This window comes from Moschus berezovskii, chromosome 20 (genome assembly GCF_049115385.1).
Source record: "Moschus berezovskii isolate FMDL1 chromosome 20, NW_MosBer_1.0, whole genome shotgun sequence".
Taxonomy (NCBI): domain Eukaryota; kingdom Metazoa; phylum Chordata; class Mammalia; order Artiodactyla; family Moschidae; genus Moschus; species Moschus berezovskii.
In genome coordinates, this window is record NC_142479.1 from 54,641,965 (window position 1) to 54,665,721 (window position 23,757).

At 41.3% G+C, this 23,757-nt stretch overlaps 1 protein-coding gene across 5 annotated transcripts in view; it reads left to right on the plus strand.

Moving 5' to 3' along the window:
• ATP6V0A1 (ATPase H+ transporting V0 subunit a1) overlaps positions 1-23,757 on the plus strand; it is a 58,133-nt gene that overhangs the window by 20,895 nt on the left and 13,481 nt on the right. For 3 of the 5 annotated variants that reach the window (XM_055407894.2, XM_055407890.2, XM_055407896.2), the window contains 12 exons: positions 4,957-5,060; positions 5,380-5,506; positions 7,355-7,437; positions 8,048-8,141; positions 10,302-10,514; positions 12,790-12,940; positions 13,822-13,961; positions 14,781-14,938; positions 15,391-15,481; positions 18,142-18,260; positions 19,063-19,279; positions 19,645-19,752. In XM_055407894.2, the coding sequence (XP_055263869.1) occupies positions 4,957-5,060; positions 5,380-5,506; positions 7,355-7,437; positions 8,048-8,141; positions 10,302-10,514; positions 12,790-12,940; positions 13,822-13,961; positions 14,781-14,938; positions 15,391-15,481; positions 18,142-18,260; positions 19,063-19,279; positions 19,645-19,752 (1,605 nt within the window). The remainder of the gene's footprint in view (positions 1-4,956; positions 5,061-5,379; positions 5,507-7,354; positions 7,438-8,047; positions 8,142-10,301; positions 10,515-12,789; positions 12,941-13,821; positions 13,962-14,780; positions 14,939-15,390; positions 15,482-18,141; positions 18,261-19,062; positions 19,280-19,644; positions 19,753-23,757) is intronic. The other 2 variants (XM_055407891.2, XM_055407893.2) reach the window with 2 other exon arrangements.

Genomic DNA, 23,757 nt, shown 5'->3' on the forward strand with positions numbered 1-23,757 from the left:
GCTGGGAAGGGGTCTTAGCTTTCAGTGTGGACATGGTTTTTCTGATGGCCTGAAATATGGGTAACTCTTCTTTTTTATAGGTGTCTTTGCCACCCGATTAGCAGCATCATACATTTCATAGATTGTCCCAATCACTATTCAGTATGCCTTCCCATAAGTTCTTTTTTTAAAAAAATTTTTCAGCCACGCCTTGCAACATGTTTCCCGACCAAAGAGCAAATCCATGCCTCCTGCACTAGAAGCACTGCACAGAGTCTTAACCACTGGACCACCGGGGAGACCACCCCATTAGGTTCTTTATTTCCTTTGCTCAACAACAAAAATTAGCAAAGCTTTTAAAAAAACAAAAGGCCTACTTTAGTTAGTATCTGATAAGTCCTCAGTTTCACTTTTAATTTCTATGTTTTGAAGAAAAAATAACTCTCCCTAGTTCTCTAGCCTGGAGCAGGGGTTTGCCAACCAGCAACATCAGCCTCACCTGGGAACTTGTCAGAATGCCAGTTCTCAGTCCTCACTCCAGACTTACTGAATCAGAAACCCTGAGGGTGGGGCCCAGTGATCCGTTTTCACAAGGTGATTCTGAAGCATGCTAGTGTGAGAACCACACGGGGCTGGAGAAAGTCAGCTGAAGACATGATACATTCCTCAGTGACTGAAGATCTGACTCAGAGAAACCATGCTAATTAACAAGATCTACTGAAGCCAGGGAAAGGGGGAAAAGCTCCTAGGAGTTAAATTGCCTGGTCCTCCTGAGAATCAGGATCAGGCTACATACCAGCAGAGAGTTGGTGTGAATATTCAGTTTGCTCACTGAGTTGAGAATTTAGAGGCTGACAGTAACTTCTTTCACCAGTCCCCAATATCATCACATTAAAGGATGTGGGACAGTGTAATTAACTCTTTCCAAGTGTTTCAGGTCTTTTGCAACAGGCATGGTCACTTATGTCAAATGGTTTTTGATGAACAAATAGTCTGGAATTCCAGTATACTCACTGCCCAAACATTATTATTATTTAATAATATTATTATTAAATAATAATTTAGTGTTATATTTAATCATAATACAACATTATTATTGTTGGATCATTTGAAGAGCACTTGCTCTTTGTGAGGCATCAGCTGGGTGACATGGTCTCTGTGTTCAAGGGCTATATCCCTTAGTCATGTCTGGAAACATCCATGAACACAGTGACTCCCTAGGCTCACAGATGGTGTGCTTTTTATATGTGTCCAAGCTGCTGCCCACAGATCCAAAGTAAACCTGGCCTCAAGATCAAAGCTCAGTTACTTTTATCATTATTGGGTACTTAGTTCTTTTACCCTCTCTCTGCTTTTTTCCCCCTTTTGATATACCCTTTAGTTTACTGCTGGGATGTTGGTGAGATTTATGAGAATGTTTTTCATATTCTCCTGAGTTTTAAGGATTGGGATAGACTTCCTAGTCTAGTTCATTCTGGGAGAAATTCTGGAAAAAAAAAAAGGCAAATGGACTCCCTTAAGGAAAATAGTTTAACTCTTCATTTCACAATGCAAACAAACAAACAAAAAAAAACAGTAATAATAAAAACAAAATAAGCAGAATCACTTGGAAAGATGATATAAGATTTTAAAATTGTAACTGTGGGTTTAGGAATTTTCTTTGTGGTTAATAGGTGTAAACATGAAATGCCCATCTTGAGAAGTCAGGCATGACCTTCACATCTTCTCCATTTTGCATCGTTTCCCCCCTCCTGCTCATGCAAAGCATTTTTTTGAGCATGGGGCCTTGGCTGTGAGAGGCTCTTCTGCTGCCATTGTTATCAGTCCCTCTATTTCCAGGGCAGGAACCCCTCCTTTTCTCTCGCAGTGCACAGTCAGCATCTTGTCCCCGCTTGCCATTAGCTCATAGCCTCAGCCAGGTCCCTTTCAATAGCCCCTCCCCTGCTGAGGCCAGACAGCAGTCTCAGGTGTCGCTGCCAGGACAGGAGACAGAGCCTCACAGAGTTAAGCACATCTGCACCTTCACATGATGCAAAAGATCGGAGATTTGGGACCTCAAGTCTCAGAAATGTAGACTTTTCATGAGCCTTTCTTCCATGCCTGAGATTATAATGTTTGCCAATGGCCTGAAACACTACCTATTTTAAACCCTTCTTTTGAGTATAATTTGGTGAATATGATCAGTAATTTACAATAATGAGTTAGCAGAAAATGACTAAATCAGAAAATGATTCGCTGCATCTCCAGGTGTAGGGGTTATGATTGGCCACGTGTGGAGAAGGGGAGAGCTGAACATACATTAAATAGTCTTATGACTTATGATGATTACAAATTCAACTTAGCCATTTCTTATCTAGAGCATTTTAAATGACTTGTTAATGATTATCCTTTTCTCAGTCTTCTTGCTTATGAAGAACTGTAAGAGCTGGAGAGATTTCTCTGCATCTTTTACCATAAGCACCATAAAATATGGGAGCGTAAAGAAGACTGGAAAAGTAATGGTTAATGGCATGCAGAGCCCTGCCTTCCTTTCCTTCTGAATTTTCCATCCATCTGCTTTCTTTACTTTTCTTTCCCATCTGCCATCTCCTTTGGGGCTTGCGTGAATACCTTGGTGATGAAATGTAATTTCTTTCTCGTGTCAATGGAAAGAAGTGTTTGCTCTTGGTCGTGTAGCTTGAACTGGATGTGCTGCTTATACTGAAGTGTAGAAATAGAACTATTGAAGTTGTGCTACTTCCTCTTTCAAGGCATGGTTTTAGTATTCTGACTGGGGGAATGGGTAAACCAGAGGGCATAGCAAGTAATGCAGAGGAACCTTGGTAGTACTTTTATGAGAGAACCCAGATTAGGATTGAGATACTTGATGACATGGTTTTAGATATTGCTTTAAAGGCCCTCAGTTAGTGGTTCTGGGCAGTTTCTCATCAGACACAATTATTTCATTTGAAGGATTCTTAAGTTTGAAATGGTGTAATTATTAATGAGATTATTATTGTAAATTTGTATTTGATTTTAATTCTGCTTTTTTTTGTATTCCCAGAGATTCTAGATGGAGTCTCCTCCTTTAGAGGGGCACTATTTGCTTTTCCATCAGTTCTCCCCTTTAGAGCAACATATGTTTGCACTGAGCTTTATCTTTATGGTTTACTTAAACCAGGCATTGTGAACCATGTAGTAGAGTAGACAGGAGGCTTGTGAGTAGTGGTCAGTTTCATTGTTTTATGCTGAGGGACATCCTAAGAGCAAGATGAAATGCTGTTTTTACTCTGGATCCTCAAAGCAAGTTGCCTGTGGTTTGTAGTCAGCGGATTTGATTTTAAGTAGAAACAAGAATTGCACACGAGAACGAGTGGTAACCCGTGCCCTCATTATCTCATCTTAAAGTTTCCCAAATCTCATAGTGGTATTTCTCTGCACTTCTGGTGTGCCCACTGCCTGTCCTTCCTTTTTTTAAAAAAGGAATTTATTTCTTTTTTCTTTTGGTTGTTGAGAGTTGATCCTGCTTCTAGAATGTACTTCCCGAACAATTGCTTTCACTTGTTTAGGTTTTCAGACTTACCTGGTTTATACTCAGTTCCCCACCCCACCCCCCCGCTGTGATTTTACATGTATAGTCCTGTGACTATCAAGAAAGGATCCCCTGTGGCATTTTTTTTTATAGCAGGGTGATCAGAATAGACTCAAATTGAAATTTGAAGTGAAGATGATGAGAAAAATTCTCCTGATTTCATTTTTATTTAGTTCTGCTTTTGAAAAGGAAGATTCCTCTGGCTCACTTCTAGTCTTTGGTCAAACAGGTAGGCCACGGATATTGAAGCTGGGGAGATGAGGCAGTGGAGCGGTCAGTTGGCCTTCATTTCTTAGGGCAGCCCCTCCTTCCTGGTGAAGGAAGCAAGGCGAGATGTATTTTGGAGAGAGAGGCTGAGAGGAAACAGGGCAAGAAGCATTGTGAAGGCAAAGGCTGAGAAATTTAGGTCTGCATCTGAGAAGGTCCCGCTCCTCCTCCATTTTAGTGTATAAGCTGTCGTGGTGGAAATCATTTTAAATCTCAACAATCCAACTAGTCCACATGTTCTGAATTGGCTTATTATCTGTTACTTTTTCTTCACTTGATTTAGATTGTTGGCTTAAGCTATGTTCTCAAGAATCCTTAAGCTGTAACGCCCCCAGGAACTTTTTGCTATTCCTGGATACCTGGTCAGAAACTAGGACATTCAGGTATGTTTTCACTTTTCTTTCCATTATTGATGCAGTGAAAGCCCATGCCTGCCCAGCTATTGTGTTTCTTACCTTTTTGGACAAAGAATACTCTTTAAATCCCATGGTTTGGAGCTGTTTTTTTTTTTTCTTTTAAATAATGGGTGTGCTGAAAGCCCTCATGTTTTGACTTTTTAAGGGCAAGGAAAACCTAGACGTCTGGAGACACCCCTTCTATCTTTCTCCTGTTCAGGACAGTGACAGCTCCTTGCTTTCTTCCTGAGAAAGAGAGTCTCCATCTTATAAATTCTTACACAGGGAAAATTCTAATTTGTAGCTGCCTGGAAATTTGATATTGAATATATCTGCTGAGCTGTCTTGTTTTTACACAAAAGGAAGAAATACTTCAGGTTCTATGCATATGCAAAAATATTTTTGGTACTTTCATGGCTTATTCGGGAAAACATAAGAGAAAAAATGGTTTCCACCAAGTCACAGGTTTATACGGGTGTCACCATCATTTAACGTTTTTTTCTTTATTCCTTATTTCTAAAACCATTTCCCCAGATGCTTTACTGGGGCAGTTCTGCTTCCTTTACCTCTTGTTTCTTTTCTTTGTTTCTTCCCCTATTCTTCTTGTCTTCTTTTTGTGGGTATGTCTTCTCTTTTGGTGGTTTTCTTTTTTTCATCTTTATTTTCTGAACTTATCTCCTGGTTCCTCGTTCCCTGCATGCCACTAACTATTTTCATTAGATATTAATTGATTTGTGAATTCAGGCTGAATTGCATCATCAGCAGATGGCGGATCCAGACCTGTTGGAAGAGTCCTCGTCCCTCTTGGAGCCAAGTGAGATGGGAAGAGGCACGCCCTTAAGACTTGGGTAAGTACCACTTCGACCCTCTGTACTCAACGGAGTCATGTCCATTTTTGCTGTTCAGAAGAGCAGTCAGGCTGGGTATTCACTGGCTTCCAGGATGCCCTCTCTTCTGAGCCTGTTGCAAGGTGTTGCTAACTTACTTTCGGTTCAGTTCCTAAGTTGTTCTGTCAACCCTCTGCTGAGTCCAGGAAACAGACTTTGGCAGCCATTTTGACATAGCAATGCACAGCCTCCTGTTTGCCATCTTTCCCCTCCCCTGCTCTTCACTTTCCTCCCATCCTGTGGCGTGGAATCGTTCCCAATCTGGCTCTTCTCCCCACAGCTTCGTGGCTGGTGTGATTAACCGGGAGCGCATCCCTACTTTTGAGCGCATGCTTTGGCGGGTGTGCCGGGGGAATGTATTCCTGCGGCAGGCTGAAATCGAGAACCCCCTGGAGGATCCTGTGACTGTAAGACAAGGGGATTGCGTCTGGTGGAGTAGGTCTGGTACAGGGAGCTCAGAGCAGTAACAGAGCATGTGCCACCTGAACCTGACCCTCCCAAGAGGAGCCCTTACATTTCCTCCCTTTGGATCTGGGAATTTGAGGGACTCTTCTTTTCCTCTTCGCCTCCATCGTATGTGTACATACCATGTATACATGATGCGTGGGATCTTAGTTCCCCTACCAGGGATCAAACCCAGGCAACAGCAGTGAAAGTGCCGAGTCCTAACCTCTGAACTGACAGGGAATTCCCTCCAGTTATTTCAGCTTTATGTGTTTTCCGGTACTTATCTGGGACCAAAAGAACATTAACTCTTTAATGAAAATTAAAACAAGACATCTGGTTCCAAGTTTGGTAACAACCTTGTGTACAAGGAGGAGAGATTTCCTGAACTGTGATCTTCATAAGTTGATGAAACTTTAATTGATAAAGTTTTTTGTCTACTTGTTTGTTGGGAATTTTAGGAACTTAGTTTCAAGATTTATGTTGTGCAAAATAGGATGATATTCCCCACCCAGTGCTTTGGAAAGCAGGAATAACTTAACATCTTGGCATTTGACATGACAGGACAGAGTTCTTAGCATAAATCTACATTTATATGGTGAGTCCATTCAGAGATGACAAAGATGATTAGCTGTTGTGCAAGAAATTTACTTCACTTTGGTATTACTACTATTTCGAAGCCTGGAGTTGGTTATTATGTTCTCAGTTATCTTTTGGGTGTCTTAAATTAGTATTTTTTTTTTAAACCTAAGAAGAGAGGTTGAATTATGAGGCTTCTCAGAGTAGCTGGGTCCTTCACTTAGAAGTAAATGGATCATGTCCTTGGGACCGAGTAGGAGGGTGGTGACACTTAGGTTATGGTGAGTCTACTTACCCAAAGTACCAGTTTTGTAGTCTTACTGAAGGCTGTCCTTGGGTCACGGAAGCACCACAATCAGCAGTTACACCTCATGTGGAGCTATTCTCAGGAATATTCAGCCAGGTTCCTGGGCAACAGAAGCATTATTTTTTAATCACTAAGTGGAGTAAAGGGAGGGTCTGGCTATCTCTAACAAAGCAGCTGCACAAAGAATGTGCTCCAGTTAATTCCTGGAGAACTTAGGAATTTAAGACCCATGAGCCTTACTTACTCCTTCCCTCCTCTTCCCTCTTTATCCAAAGTTTTGTTTGCTTTCCTGTTATAAAAGCTGTGTAGGAACTGGAGAAAATATAGGCCACCAGAGACAGTCCTGGCTAACACCCACTATAGAGTCTTTTTCTGATCTTTCCTACTAACCTTTTCCTCAGGCTTCAGGTATACACTTGATATTTGGATAGATCATCTTCCTCCCTGCCCCCTGAGGTCTAATTCAAAATGAATCATGAGATTGTGCATCAGCATTTCTCCCCAGTTGCTCAGCTCCTTGTCGTTATTCAGTCCCCTTTATCTGGAGTTTCTGAGCGTGCGAGCAGGCAGGAATGCCTTCCTTTCCTCTTCTCTGTACTTGAGTCATTTAGGCAATATAAGAATTATTCAGCTTGAATAGCTGAATTGGTAGATAGGGCTAAATTCTACTGAGAAGCATCTTTGCATCTGTGTCAAGCTCCTCATTGAGTTTAAAAACAAGTATGGAAAGATTTTTCTAAATCTTGAGATTATAGAGCAAATGTTCTTGTGGAGCTTAAGAGATGGATTGAAGATAATAATTAAAGTGCATGGTTGCCAGACCCTTAAAGGATTCCAGTTGTTTTTATGTCACCAAGAAAGAAAGATGCTTAAGAAGTTTTCTGGGTTATAAGTCTGAATTCTTGGTTTTTGGTTTGGGACCTAGGGAGACTACGTGCACAAGTCTGTGTTCATCATTTTCTTCCAAGGCGATCAGCTGAAAAACAGAGTCAAGAAAATCTGTGAAGGGTAAGAGAAACATGCCTCCCCCCAGGGTGTAGCCAGGCCATCTGTTACGCCTGTAGAATAGTGAGACACAAGCCCTGTAAGTCCACCTTAACATGGGGAATATATTTTTTAGTAATGTTAAGGTTATCTTAAACGATCAGAAATGGCCTAAGTTTATTTTTTTTACAGACCGTCAAAATCACAATTTCCTTTTCTTGGGAAAAGTAATTAGGACTCATGGTTTATAAATTCTACATTGTTTTGGGACAATGGGTTTGCATACCTAGCAGTGTACCGTAGGCACTGTGCCCTTAAAGTTTTCTGAAATTCTGCCCATGAGATCCTTTCTCCATGCCATTTTTCTCAAGCACTTTATAATGTGATTTGTAATCACTGCTTCTGTCTGTCTTTTTTAATCTAAAGGAATTTAATAGCTACAGAGAATGCTTCAAATGTTGCTTGCTGCTCTACTGTAGGCCCCTTCCCATAAATAATTATTATTGATTAGTGCATCAGTCTGAACTAATTCTGTTTTGGTCCTTCCAGTATGTTGGGATTATGTTCTGAGATTACTTAAACTGGCTCCGTGAAGCAGTGTCAGTGTTCCTCAGGCTGTGTCTGCACATTCCAGGTTCCGGGCTTCACTGTATCCCTGTCCTGAGACGCCACAGGAGAGGAAGGAGATGGCTTCTGGAGTTAATACCAGGATTGATGATCTCCAGATGGTACACAGAGACCTGGAGGGAGTTTGTCTTTGTGAAATACTGCTATAGAAGACCTCACTTCTTCCTTTATTAGGCACTTACAGCAGCTCAGGATACGTTTGTTGTTTTGTTTGTGTACTATTTTTAAGTCATTCCCTGAAACTCTTCCCCATCCCCGACAGGGAATGACTTAAACATGGCATGAATTATCTTCAAATGAGATGCTATGCACCTGAAATCGAATATTCTAAGCTCATGAGTCTGAGATACATTTATAATGAATGAAGTATGAATAATGAAGTATGCTTAGTTAAGAAAAAAATAATATAGAAGTACATATCAAATCAGTTCTGCCTCTCACAGACATGCTCTATATCCAGAGGCAGCTACTCTTAATAGCCTGGTGTGTGTCCTCCTGGTCACCTTGAATCTGAACCATACAATCTAGCCAGAATCCTGGTGTAACTCTTGTACCCAGGAAGGAACTTTTATCCAGTTGCAGTATGTGTAGTTTGCACACATGATGGCTGTCACAGGGTTCTGAAGAGGGAGTCACGATTTATACATACATGGAAGGAAAAGGGTGCCCAGTTGGAGCTTGGTTCCCCGTTGAAAGAATGTAATGATTGCCACCTTGAAACATTAAGAAACATGTTGAACATGTTGAAACATTTCAACCCCTGTTGTGTCTGTCCCACCACTTGACCTGCTGCTGGCTCTAGTTAGCTGCACTTATCAGTTTAACCAAGGGAAGAGAGTTTTCTTCGAACTGCTGGTGATGAGCCATGTTAGTACATTCTGGCTTCTAGGACTGTTCTACCTGCTCCTTAGAAGTAGGCTTGAAGTAGACTGTGAAGAACATGTGCAGTAGCCTTTATAAATGGCTAGAATTTGACTTTCAAAGCACCAAACTGTGTGAAGTAAAATTTTAATGGATTAATTTTTTGAAGTAAAATTTTAAAAGGGATTGAATACCAAGGAGTGAGATGTAGGGGTGGGGGGCAAGTTTATTAGCATCCTTCCAGAAGTTTAAATAGTCATTGTGAAACTGTCAACAACCAGGAGAGAAAGTATCCGTATTCCTTTATTCTCAAGTGAACTAAAGTTTCCCTAGCATGCCATGGGTTTTTGTTTTGTGTTTTAAAAAAACCTCTCATGGAAGTTACTTTCTACTGCCCAAGACAGTTTCTCAGGGAGCAGTCATGACTTGGAGCAGTCATGACTTTTTTCCTGAACTGACTTGAAGAGCCAGCTATGATGGAGTATTTATGCTAAAATGATTAACATATAGTATTTTCCTCTTCAAAAAGACGTTGGGATTTCAGATAGATTCTTATGCACAAGTGAGTGGTGAGTTGCTTGCCTAATTTTGGCTTCTCCCCTCTCCTGCTATAGACCTGTTAAATATTTAGTGATAAACAAGACAGTAGAATGTGAAGTGTCCCTGACCCTTCTTCCCACCTCTAGTCGAGGCAGTATTATTCCTCCAAGGTAACTATGTGCTGGTTTCTAAGGGATCGGGCTTCCTGGGGAGAAAACAAAGCCTGAAAGAAAAATCAAGCCTTGTCTGCTCTGTGATGACTGTGGTATGTGGCAGTCTAAATCCTCTCCAGAGGCCATGAGTCTCCTGTCTCCTTCCCCGGCATGGAGTCTCTAAGAAGCAGATGATGGCGGTCAGCAGTGCCTCTTTTCCACCTCAGTGCTGGCTGATGTTCAGGGGGGGTCTACGGCCTGCTGTTCATAAGCAGGGATGTGACAACTCAGTCCGTTCCTGGGCCTGTGACACTGACTTCTTCAAGTCAGAGTTACAGGCTCCATATGGAAAATCATTGCTCTTTAATAAACCAGATAAAAGCCAGTGACCTGCATTGTTCAGCCATGGATTTGGTGGTAAAATTAGAAAAGCTAAAAACCATTTCCTCAGGTTTCTCTTTAGCTTGAAGCTAAGTGAATATGAACGTTAGTAAGTAGAACTCTTTAATTTCTTTCAATTTGGCAAAAAAAAAACAAAAAACTTCTAGCCAGAGGAAGAAAAAAAAAAACAGATCCCCCTCATCCCTTCTCAGAAAGCTGTGCCTCTTTGCCTTCATGTCCTGAAATGGAAGACTCTTTGCCTTCATGTCCTGAAATGGAAGAAAGGTGTTAGAAGGATCACTCTCCTGCTCCTTTCTCTCCCCAAAGGTTCTGAACCAAACAGAGGATCACCGCCAGAGGGTTCTTCAGGCCGCTGCCAAGAACATCCGTGTCTGGTTCATCAAGGTGCGGAAGATGAAGGCCATCTACCACACTTTGAACCTGTGCAACATAGATGTGACCCAGAAGTGCCTAATTGCGGAGGTCTGGTGCCCTGTCACTGACCTTGACTCCATCCAGTTTGCGCTCAGAAGGGGCACGGTGAGTCCCCCACAGCTGGCAGTGCAGCCTCCAGCCAGGAAGAGAGGTTTCCATCAGTGGTAACAGGAATCAATTACATTCTCATGGCATTTTTGTCTCAGAGTTCTTCAGTTTACCCATCTTGTACTCACCTTGCATCCTGACAGAACATCTCATGTATCCTTATTTTCAAATGTAGCAACTGTAATTCAGAAAAGATTAAATGATTTGATCATATCCCCATGATCCTTCAGGGTTACTCACACTCAGAACATCAGTTTCCTGGTTCATTCTCTCTGTCCATTAGTCTAGGTACACAGTATAACCCTTGCAGTTCCCTTTAGTAGTTAGTTAGAGCTACTGCCCTGTCCAAGCCTCTGATCTAGGGACCAGGAGGTACAGAGATGTAAAAAGTAGGCCCTCAAGTATCTTCTGACTTGAAGAGGCTGATGTACAAACTTACCAGACAGTCTGTGCCAAGAGCAGTTTATGTGTGTGGAGGGAGGGAAGGTGCTAGCTTGTCCAGCAAGGATGATCAGAAGAAGCTTCAGGAAGGTGGCATTTACTCAGTGCTTTGAAGACTGGATAAAATGTCTCTTGGCAATAAAAAAAGTAAACAGTCTGGCCAAAGGAAAGTACAGTGTGACCATGCATGGTTGGGCCAGAACAGGAATTGTAGCGTGTGAGCTGAAAGAGCAGGAGGCAAACCTGAGTCAGGGAGCCAGAAACCTGATTATGAAGGGTCATTAATATCAGATTAGTGGGTTTAAATTTTATCCTAGAGGGAGTAGAGAGACACTGGAAGTTATTTAGCAATGAAAGGATATGATGATCAAAACAGTTTTAAAAGAATAATCCAGGGACTTCCCTGACAGTTCAGTGGTTAAGATTCCACGCTTCCACTGCATGAGGTACAGGTTGGATCCCTAGTCAAAGAACTAAGATCTCATATCCTGCATGCTGAATGACTCAGTCAACCAATCAATCAGTATCAATCAATTAAATAAAAGAGTAATCCACTGATAGCATGGGGGTTGGATTGGGGAGCTAAGAGAGCCTACAAGTGGGAGGACAGTTAGGTTATTGTAAACAGTAGTAAGTGATAATGACCTTGCAGTAAGACCTGGCAATGGAAAGAGCAAATAATGATGAATTTGTGAGACATTCTGAAGGAAGTATCCATTGATAGACTTGGTATTTAGCAATGTACAGGAGAAATACAAAGAGAAAAAACTAAAAATCTTTCTGAGGCATCAAAGCTGGTGACTGGTAGAATACTAGTTCCGTTAATGGAAGTAGAGATTCAGTAAGAGAAACTTATTGATTGGAGAAAGCTGCTAAGTTCAGTTTCAGTCACATTGAGGGGCTGTACAGAAATCCATGTGGAAATGTAAAACAGCTGATGAGATAGTTTTCAAAAGAAAGGGGAGAATGCCTCTTTTTGACAGGCCTGGAGTAGTTACTCTCTGCTAAGGTTTCCTCTCCATATGGATGCAAGAAAAATATGTCCTCGAGCTTTCTGTCTCGCTGTGGCAGCCCAGATTGAATGGGAGAATACACGGGAAGATTTTTGCACCTCACAAATAACCTTGTGAACAGTAAAAGCCTGCTTTACGCAAAAAAAAAAAAAAAAGACAAAATGAAAGAAATGGGATACATGAGGTTGGAAGGGAATGAGTCCTCCAAGAGAGAAAATAAGGAGTTAATAATAGAACCTTGGGGGCCTGCAGTGTTACAGGCAGAGGAGGAGGAACCAGCAAAGAGACAGGAAAGGCATGGCTGATAAACAGAAGAGGAAGCTCACCAGTGTCAGGGGCTTGCATTAAGAGAAAAGATTTTGGATCTGGTGATGAGCGAGCCACTTTGACCAGGCATGGTCTGCTAGACTCCAAGGATTATTAGAGAATTAAGAGTATGTGGTGAAGAGGGAAAAGTCAGAAAATAACTTTACTTTCTTCATAAAAGCAGGAGTGAACAATGACACTTGTAGACAGATAAGGATATCTTCAGGGAAGAAAGTACCACATTTTCTTTGTTTATACATTGTAGACTTAATTTTTTTGTTTCACGATAAGAATATTCTTCCTAAGACTTCATTTACACGTGTCATCATAAATTTTATAGCTAGTTCTAGTGTCCTCAAAGACTGGAAAGATTGAGATATAATTTACCTGAAAGAAAATACACATATTTTATGTGTACTATTCAATGAGCTTTGACAAATATATATGCCTGTGAATCCACCACCATAATCAGAAGGGTGACCTGATTCTGATCTGTGCTTGATATTTCCCAGGAGCACAGTGGTTCCACCGTGCCCTCCATTCTGAACAGGATGCAGACAAACCAGACTCCCCCCACCTATAACAAGACCAACAAGTTCACGTATGGCTTTCAGAACATAGTGGATGCTTATGGAATTGGAACTTACCGAGAGATAAATCCAGGTAAAAAAGCTTGAATCTTTTCCCTCTGGAGATTTTATTCTGTTTGTTATTTCTTTTAATGCTTCACTTTGAATGCAATTGAACAACTAGCTCAAGACTGAAGATGCTGTCCAGGCCTCAGCTCTTGTAGAATTCCTGTGAAGAGGTGTCTATCTGGATGTGAGGAGTGAGGTTTATTGCCAGGTGGAACTCCTTTAGCAGACGATTTTATAGGAATTTTATAGGCATGAGCTTCATAGATTGGGTTCCTCTGTTTGTCCTCACGGCTATAGCACCTGGCTTTCGCTCACATGCCATTTGCTGGAACTGCTTTAAGTAAAAAGTTTTCCCAAGGTCATTGACATTTTAGAATATTTTCCTGGTTCCAGGTTAGATAGAGAAAATATAGCAGTTGTTGACCATTTAAACACAAGGCAGATTTCTCCTCTGTTCAGCGAGTTAGTGGTTAAATCTAGAATCAGGTAATTCATGTTCAGTGGGAGTCTCCTGCAGGACCTGCTCTGCTCCAGATTCTGAATTTTCTCCCGCTTAACGTGGAGGCTTTGTTCAGCTGGTTGCAGTACACGGGGGAGGAAAGTTGGCCTGTCCCAGGAGCAGCATCCCAGGGGTGAGAGAAAAGGAATCAAGAGACAACCCCCCCTGGGGCCAAGGCTAGGGACAAAAGCTTCATTTCCTGTGTGATTCTTTGTTGAAAATGCTGGTGGTAGCTTTGTGAGTCTGTGCAAATCCTGCTGTGGACATTATTTCCTGGGAGCCCCTCTGACCAGCAGCTTGGGAATGAGTCCCTTTTCTACTGATCTTAGCTTATGGAGAACGATGTGATGTGCTGGGAGCTGTGGTTTTCTGGAATTTGTCTTTTTCTCTCTTTGGTCTCTTTATAGCTCCATACACCATCATCACTTTCCCTTTCCTATTTGCTGTGATGTTTGGTGACCTTGGCCATGGCATTTTGATGACCCTTTTTGCTGTATGGATGGTGTTAAGAGAGAGCCGGATCCTTTCCCAGAAGAATGAGAATGAGGTGATGTTTTGTCTGTTTTTTTTTGATAGAAACTCAGAAACATAAGATAGTATTATTATTTTCTTGACATATTTCTAATATTTTTCTCCTGTAATCTTTGGCTGCATACTGTTTTTGTCTCCATAGGGCAACAGGTTTATAATAATTTTTTGTATATACAGAAGGATAATTCAGTCTTTTCTCCATGATTGATGGAAATAAATTTTCTTTTTACTTATTTGTTGAGGTATTATTGACTTATAATATTACATTAGTTTCAGGTGTACAGCATAGATTCCAAAATTTTATAGATTACACTCCACTTATAATTATTATAAAATGTTGGCTATATTCTCTGTGCTGTACAATATATCCTTATAGCTTATTTATTTTATACATAGTGGTTTTTACTTCTTGAGTCACCTACCCCTATCTGTCCCTCTCCCCTTGGCTCACCCCACTGGTAACCACACAGTTAACACTAGTTAATTCAAGAATGAACTAATGTCTAGGTTACTTCTGCGTTGGTCTGAAACTTTATAATTTCTCAAGCATCCATTATGAAAATTATTATCTGGAAGTCTCTGATCCATAAGAGAAATTTTAGAGACCAAACATTTAGAGAATAGAGGAGCTATGTTCATTTTAACATTAAAGAGGCCATGTGCTGTGAAAGTACATTTCTTGTTAGCGTTGTATGTTGGTCTCTACTTCAAGCTCTCTGACCCAGAATGGGGTAAAAGTGGCAAGAGAGGAAGGGGCTCGTATATTCTGAATGACATTGTCACAACTTGAGCTGCAGGGATTATGTTTCATTGGCCTCTTTCTTCTGGCTCCCAGATGTTCAGCACTATATTCAGCGGCCGGTACATCATTCTGTTGATGGGCGTGTTCTCCATCTACACTGGCCTCATCTATAACGACTGCTTTTCCAAGTCTCTTAATATCTTTGGGTCATCCTGGAGCGTACGGCCGATGTTCGATATATACAACTGGACGTAAGTTGCCAAGAAGCTGAAAGTCAAAGCTTATTCCTTTCATGTCCAGCTCTGGATTTCCAGATAAGTGGTAAACCAGCACTTCTTTAGGAAGTGTTTGACACTGTTTCTGTTCCAAAAGAATGTAGTGTCTCCTCTTACCTATGCTCCAGCCTGGGAAATGCTTTGTGATTTGTTCAGTAGTATCAAGGAACTGAAACTGTAAATTAAGCGCATTGATTATTTTTGTAAGTTAAAAGCAGGTCTCCGGATTTCCCTGCCTGGTCTTGTATATGTGTTTAATTTTTCTCTTTGTTATCTATGATCCCTTCTCACTCTCTAATGCTAATCCCCTCTCTGTTATTGAAAAGACAAGGTAGCTTATAGTAGTTTCTCTGGGGATCAGTTTCTGGATCCCAGTGATTCCCTCCCTTGAAAAAAAAATAAATGCTGGTTTTCTCCTAACATGGTAGGGAAGAGACACTTCGGGGGAACCCTGTCCTCCAGCTGAACCCAGCCGTCACTGGAGTTTTTGGTGGACCATATCCTTTTGGCATTGATCCAGTAAGAGCACTTCTTTTCTATATGCCTGACATGAAGTTGTTTTTTTTTAATTGGCCATGCCACATGGCTTTTGGAATTTTGGTTCCCCAGCAAGGAATTGTACCTGCACCCCCTGCACTGGAAGTGCAGAGTCTTAACCACTGCACTGCCACAGAAGTCTCTGAGACCAACATTTTTAACTGAAACCAAGAAGTGAAAGAATGAAAATGAAAATAAATATTTTTTTTTGGAGTTTTAAGTAACATTTTTAGAAAACCTCAGTGTATCTGTCCAGAGTACTTTAAAGCCACAAGAGACCCAGATGCCTTGGGGAGCTATATTATTTTTCCTGCATGACTTACTTAAGAGATGGCTAATAATACTGACTCTGGGAAGATTGGTTTTTCAAGACTCCTTCCCAGTTTATTTCTGTTTAACTTAGTTTCATTTTTATTTTTAGCAGATGTTTTAATAAAGCAAAAATAGCTCTTTTCTATGGATTTTAGATTATCATTCTTATATTTACATACTTAAAAAAATTGTCCCAGAATTTTATTTTTTTCAAATGTGTAAGCAAGTAAAGTGTGATCAAATCTTTTGTGTTATGTGCTTAAACAGAGGAGGTAGCGGGGAATTTAAGCATTAGACTGTAAGGATTACAGAATTCCAGAGGAAAAGCAGATGACTGCCAGAAAGATTGAGGTTTCTTATTTAAAAAATAAAGGAATTAATCAGGCCTTTGAAAAAATATTGCAGATTGTTATAGGTGAAGAGAAGTAAGTGCAAAAGCATAGAGGTAGGGAGATAAAAAGTTAAGTATTTTAATTTTTATAGAACCTAATGTGACGAGTTGACTCACTGGAAAAGAGACTGATGCTAGGAGGGATTGGGGGTGGGAGGAGATGGGGACGACAGAGAATGAGATGGCTGGATGGCATCACCGACTCGATGGACATGAGTTTGAGTGAACTCCGGGAGTTGGTGATGGACAGGGAGGCCTGGCGTGCTGTGGTTCATGGGGTCGCAAAGACTCTGACATGACTGAGCGACTGAACTGAATGTTACTGAAATGCTTACTATGGACCAAGTACTGTACTGAACCCTCAGCATATCTTGTTTATCCCCAAACAATTCTATTGGGTAGAGACTGCTATCTGTATAATACAGATAAGGAAACTGACACTTGGAGATATTTCATAACATTTCATGTGTGCATTTAACAGATGTTTACTGAATCCCTATTGTCTATAAGGCGTAGCAGATCCTGGGGAAGCACATCATTCTGAGACATAGCTCCTGCCCTCAACAACTTGGAATCTAATAATAATACTGTCTCACATTTCTGTGGTGTTCTATAGTTACAGAGGTTTTTTTGTTGTTGTTTTTGCAGACATTTGATGCTTACACGGTAGGTACTGAGTTTAAAGTGCCTGTGGGTCACCCGGGTATAAATGTCCATCAGGCAGTTGGAGTTGCAGAACCTCAGGCCAGACTGGGGCTGCAGAGAACCAGCCAGAAGTTTTCAGGTTAGAGGTCACTGAGGGTGAACTCTTCATAAAGAGGCTGTTCAGAAAAAAAGATGGTGGAAGATCTGGCCTAGTAGGTTACAGAGTTTGCTTTTGGTCTCAGAGGTGACAGGGGGATTCTTGGAGGTTTTGGCATAGGGACATGGCTGCCTCAGAGTCATTACTTAGGAAACATACTCTGATGGCCAAAGTGGAGACAGAACTGTCAGGAAAATTTTATAGGCATCCAGGCCTTAAGCGACAAAGCTGAAGGCAATTAATATTTAAAAATAAATGGAAGGACAGCACCACTGGGTTTCAGCCAAAATTTACAAGATAAATGTCCCCAATTTCTTCAACAAATATCTTGTAATGAATAAAAAAGGAGAGCTCCAGGGAGAAGCTATAGAGACTTAAAAACTGTATCAGCAATCACGTGATACAGTGACTTACTGGACTGTACTTTGAATAAATGAATTATTTTTAAAAATATGGATGCAATCAGGGAAATTTGAATATTAATGATTCCATGGTATTACAGAAATCATTGTTAATGCTTTGGGATGTTATGACAGTACTGTGGTGATTTTTTTTTTTTTTTTTTACTGCACCAGGTCTTAGCTGCAGCACGTGGGGTCTTCAGTCTTTGTTGCAGCAAGCAGGTTCTTTTAGTTGTGACACACAGGATCTTTAGTTGCAGCAGGCAGGATCTAGTTCCCTGACCAGGGATTGAACCCAGGCCTCCTGCTTTGGGATCACAGAGTCTTAGCCACTGGACCATCAGAGAAATCCTCTGTGGTCATGTTTTAAAAATGAGCTCTTACCTTTTAGAGATCCATGCTGAAATATAATATGTACAGGTATATACAGGATAATGTGTACATATACAGGTATATGTACAGGTATATATGTAAGGATATGATATCTGGATTTTGCTTCAAAACAATATGGAACTGGGGCATAGGTGAGGTAATGATAAAGCAAGATTGACGAGAAATCAATAATTAATCATTGCAGCTGGGCCATAGGTACATAGGAGTTTGTTATGTTATTCTCCCTGCTTGTGTGTATGTTTAGAATTTTCCACAATTAAAAAAAAACTTTTTCTACAGTAGGTAAATATTTTTCCATTTGAGAATTGTCTGTAACTCCTTCTGTCTTCTTGGGCTGTGATAGATTTGGAACATTGCTACCAATAAACTGACCTTCCTCAACTCCTTTAAGATGAAGATGTCTGTTATCCTTGGTATCATTCACATGTTGTTTGGAGTCAGCCTGAGCCTTTTCAACCACACGTGAGTTGCTCTATTTTGTCCTAAGAATTCACACAGTTCAGACAGTACTTTTGCCTGAAGAAGTCATAACACTTTTAGGAGGAAATAATAACTCAGAGCACTGGTCTGTTATTGAAGAAGTGCCTTTAAAAAAATCTCACTTCTTCAAATGAAGCTTGCTTATTAATATTAGTCCCTTAATAATGTATGAGTTTCCCAGGTGGCGCTAGTGGTAAAGAATCTGCCTGCCAGTGCAGAAGACACAAGAGACATGGGCTTGATCCCTGGGTTGGGAAGATCCTCTAAAGTAGGAAATGGCACCCCACTCCAGTATTCTTGCCTGGAAAATCCTATGGGCAGAGGAGCCTGGAGGGCTACAGTCCATGTGGCTGTAAAAAGTTGGACATGACTGAGCCATTGAGTAGACAACATACAATCGTTCTCAAGATCTTTGTTTAAAAAAAAAAAGCACCTTGTGTAGTTTTCATCAAAATGGAAGTTATGTTTTATCCCATGATGTGTAACTCCCATAAACTTGTGAATTGTAGTCTCAGAAGGTGCTTGATTTTCCCATCTCTTTCTCACGAGGGATTGATGGGGATGGTATTGGAGCTGTTCAAGGCTCAGAAATTTGGAAGTCGTCATTAATCCTGCCTGTCTCTATTGCCTCCAGTGCTTCTGGCTGTCGCTTCTTAAAATGTTCAATTCTTAAACACAGAATTGATGGAAAGTTAGGTAGAAAGTCTAGGGAGAGCAGTCCATTTGGTATGAGGTGACCCTGGGTCTGTTCACCGTTAACATTTTTTTCTGTCTTACTTTTTAGCTACTTCAAGAAACCCCTGAATATCTACTTTGGATTTATTCCGGAAATAATCTTCATGACCTCTTTGTTTGGTTACTTGGTTATCCTTATTTTTTACAAGTGGACGGCCTATAATGCTAAGACATCGGAGAAAGCACCAAGCCTTCTGATCCATTTCATAAATATGTTCCTCTTTTCCTATGGGGATTCTGGTAATTCAATGCTGTATTCTGGACAGGTGCGTCAATCTAGAGGTGGACTTTTCTGAGGTTGTTATCCTAGGTCAGGAAGCCAGATGTTTCTGTGACCTGAAAGAAGCCTTTAAAACTCCTTTTCAATCCACACATTCAGATCTAAATTCAACCCAGTCTCATTTTTTGGGAGAGTCAACTGTAATTTTCTGTATCCAGGCAGAGTAGAATTTATAACTCCCATCCTATGGGACAATCCTGGGCTTTGCTGCAACATCTAGTTATTTTGAGAAACTGGATTGTTTTTTATTCTTAGATCAGTAAGAAAGAACTATTTTAGGGGAAATCTATGCTAGAGTTGGAAACTGCATGTTTGACTAATACAATGTGCATTTTCCTCCTTACTTTGCAGAAAGGAATTCAGTGTTTCCTGGTCGTGGTTGCATTGCTGTGTGTCCCTTGGATGCTACTGTTTAAACCACTGGTCCTTCGCCATCAGTATTTGAGGAGGAAGCATTTGGTGGGTATATTTCTGTTGCTGAAAGTTACCAGGTTTTTTTTTTTTAATCAATGCAATTCCTCATTGGATGTAATGAGTTGTACATAACCTGTATTCTCTTAAAATGCACTCATGTTGTATCCCAGCATGAGCCCTGGACTTGCTGAAAAGAAAAAAACAAACATGTAATTGGTGTTCAGACATCCAGATATTCAGCTTTGAGTAGCCCAGGTGGCAAGAACAAGTCATAGTTTTCACCTTTCATGGTGGAGCTTTGCTCATGCTGTGCTCAGCAGAATCCAGGTCTGGGCCCGTCTCACTGCAGCATCAGCCGAAGCAAGGCTGCTGGAGCTGCAGACGGCGAACCCACTCATGTGGTTTGCCTGGGCAACCACAGAGCTGACACCAAGACATTTTCTTTTAAAATGAGACCGTGATACTTTGACCAGCCAAAACATCCGGTGTAGGGAAAGATTTGGTTTAAAGCACATTGACGTTTTTTCTTTTTAAAAAAGCAGCATGCATACTTGTACTTACTTTATGTACGTGTGCATCTGAATTACACACACACTTAAGTTACTAAATATCCGTTTCTGGCACTGCAGTAATGCTTACTTATGACATTGCCTGGTAAAGCCTGAAAGATCATATTGCATGACTCTCATACGGCTGTTAGATTGTTACTCCTGTTGGAGAGCAGCTGAGTTACCAGACCGTCCTTCTCCCTTTTCTGACCATCTCCATCCTCCCATGTGCCCTCCATTCGTCTCCCCTTTCACTCCCTCCCTCTCTTGTTTCCTTCTCCCTTCGTCTTTTCTCCCATTCACTATCAGGAAGGGCAACCTGTGGAGGCCCCAGTCAGCCCAACCCCGAGCCAACAGGGACTAGAGGCAGCAGCGGCTGCAACAGTGAGTGAATTAAAACCAACAAACCATCACATATTGTTTAAAGAGGTGGCAAACAGTGCAGCAGAATTCTTTTTAAGTATGTTGAGAGCATGGGCCACATGTGCTCTTGGAAAGGATATCCTTGTTACTCCTTGAGACGATGACAGAAAACAACCTCCACCTCTTAGGAACAGATTCTGGTGTCATCTTTACCACTGGTCCACTAAGTTTCCATTCAGTGTATAAGTACAGTCATGTCTGTGAATGCAGGACGTTTGTCATACCCTCTCCAAGCCCATCATCTTAATCCAAGAGGGCAGCTCTTGGACTCATCCGTTGTCATGTGTGTATTTTGTGACCCTGTGTTGAATGATTTTTTTTTTTAGCATGGAGTGAGAATATCCCTGTGATTCTTGAATTGACTTCCCTTCACTTTCAAGATCTGCTTCAAAGTGATGCTTGGACATTTGGTCCACATTAGCTGTGACTTACTCTCTTTCCAGTGGAGGATTGTACGTGTCTCCTTTTCTATGATAGACTCAGAAACCCTCACATCCTCAGCTGTTCATTGAGACCTCATCCCTGCCATGTGTCTCGTGTACTTTTCACCTGGTGTAATAACAAAGTCATCTTCTATTTCAGTCTTTCCTTCTTCCAGTGCTAGCTCATGATTCAGTGACAGCCTTTGAACCTTAAGCATTTCATTATTTGTCCTTAAAACATCTCTTAACCAAAATCTTATAATGCACTAATACCAAATTAGCCCAATCTATTCTGGGTAATAATGAATCTGTAATATTTTTGAAATCTCACCGGTAGCTGTTCTTCATGTTCTGTTGTATTCTAGTGGCATCATACTCTTTTAAATAAATAAAATATTTAGATGGTGACCATTTAATTCATTAGGTGTTCCTGATCCTTTTAACTCCAAAAACTAATTATTCTTCTAGAACTAGTCTACTTGAATCAGAAGATATCTAAATGTTGCTGCTTAAAATTATTTTCAAATGGGGACTTACTCTCTTTTATGAGAGGGGAAAAAAAGACCCTAAAGCAATCTGTCCATGTATTATCATTCTTCCCATGTGCTCTTTTTTCTTCTAGTCTTAATTTAAAGTGTGATTCTGCTGCATCAGTCTTGATGCTTTTAAATCTAGCATTCTCTTCTGTGTTACCATCCAAGTTAAAAGTCCCCAGTTGGGAAACCTGCTCATTTGGAGGGACTCCTTAGCCCACTGGTTCTTTAGTCAAACATCTATTTCTGGAGAGCAGCCTGAATGCAACAGGATGATCATTCCATTATGAGGGCCCTAGATTCTTGACCCCAAGAGCTGAGGATATGAACACAGATCTGGTTTTGTTCTGTCCTCTGTCCTCTTGGTCATCTGTAAGCAGTGTATCGTAGTTTTAATTTTTTCTTTTCTTCTTTCTGCTGATGTGTGTGTCTCATCTCCCTTCCTATACCTCACACTTCCTCTGTTCTGAAGGGACCCTTATTCTGTCTGGCTGGGAGGTTTAACCTGGCTGCCCCCTCACTTCATCTGCTGGCTGGGGAAAACTTCAGAAACAACTTTCTGCTTTAGGCCCTAAAGCCTGCTTCCTCAACCCAGGCACCCAAGGACCCACCCCAGGATACTCAGGAGTCCTGTCCTGTCACCAGTGTGATGCAAAAGGTGCTGCAGAGTGTACACTTGTGTTATATGTTCAGTCCGCCTCTCAGGGGTTGTCAAGTGTAATAGTTACACAACCTGGAGGTGCCTGGGGCAGTTCCCAGATCTGACTGCACATCAGAATCACCTGGTGAACCTTGAACTTGTTTCTTAGGTGTTAGAACAGAACAGAGAAGTGGAGGAAGACATAGAGATTGCCCATAATGCCATGACCCCTCGTGGCATTATGTGTCACCTCCTCCTGACACGAAAAACTAAAATCTATAGGTGCACTTGGTTAGGGCTGTAAACAGTACTGATAGTGAAGCTTCCCCCACCTCCTCCTCCAGGCTATTGTTAAAGTGGGGAATTTTGCCTTTAAATTTTTTTCTGCCAATATCAGCATATATCTGTCATCTATTGATAGAAATACGTATATACGTATGTCCAGGTATATAGGTTTAAAACATTAGCAGTTGGGTTTTAAATTGTAGCACTCTTCTGCCCCTTGACTTATTGTTTCCTCACAGTACCCTTAGAGTTGCCCAGCAGTCCATAGGACTGTCTGTTGGATGTGCTCAAATTATGTAACCATCCCCTTATAGATGGCTCTGGTGGTTGTTCCCAATTCTTTGCTGTTCTGAATAATACAACATCCTTGTCCTTGTATCCTGATAAAACTTCACAGGCATAGATGTTCCTAGCAGTGGGCTTACTGCCTCAAAGGGAGTGTGCATATTGGGGGGCACGCCTTTTCAATTTCGGTAGACAATCAAAACGATCATACAGTTTGTCCTTGGGGAAATATTTTTTAAGACACAGATTTTCTAGGCCCCACCCTTGACCTATTAAATTTACCATTTCTAGAGGTGATATTCGAGACTGTCTATTTAGTGAAATGCAGCTTTCAAGGTGATTCTGATACAACCGGTTCTCTGACGAGCTTGTGAGAACCGTTACTAGAAGAAAAGAGAGAATCTGCCCAAACCTGGAGGGTCAGTGGTCGCATGCTCTGGTCAGAGATGCACACCAGAGGTGAAGCACCAAGTCGGGGCCTTGGGGCAGCTGTCCCAAACCACTTGTGTATTGTCAGTGGCGCTGCTGGGAGGCCATTCTCCAGGAGAGCAGTCTTTGAACTCTTGCCTTGTTTGGCTCCCTGGATGGCAGCCACATGAAGTAGGTCTCAGAGCTCTTTCCTTGGTTCCTTTTCACTCAAGTGGCAGGTTAGCACTAATTGGTATCTGCCACATTTAACCCCACTTCAGCCTGGTTTTTATACCCAAAGAATCCCCTTGCCTCAATAAACCCAAACTTTTCCAGATCAGGCTGACTTAGAAATTCTGGTCTTGGGGACCCTGCTCAACACGCCTATGGAGTGAGAGGCAGCAGGCACCTAGTCAGCATCTGCCCACGTGCCTGTGAAAAAGTTGTGTTAGCACTCAGAGTCCTCCCCTGAAGGATAGGAGCCTAACTCGGTATTCTCTAGCTGC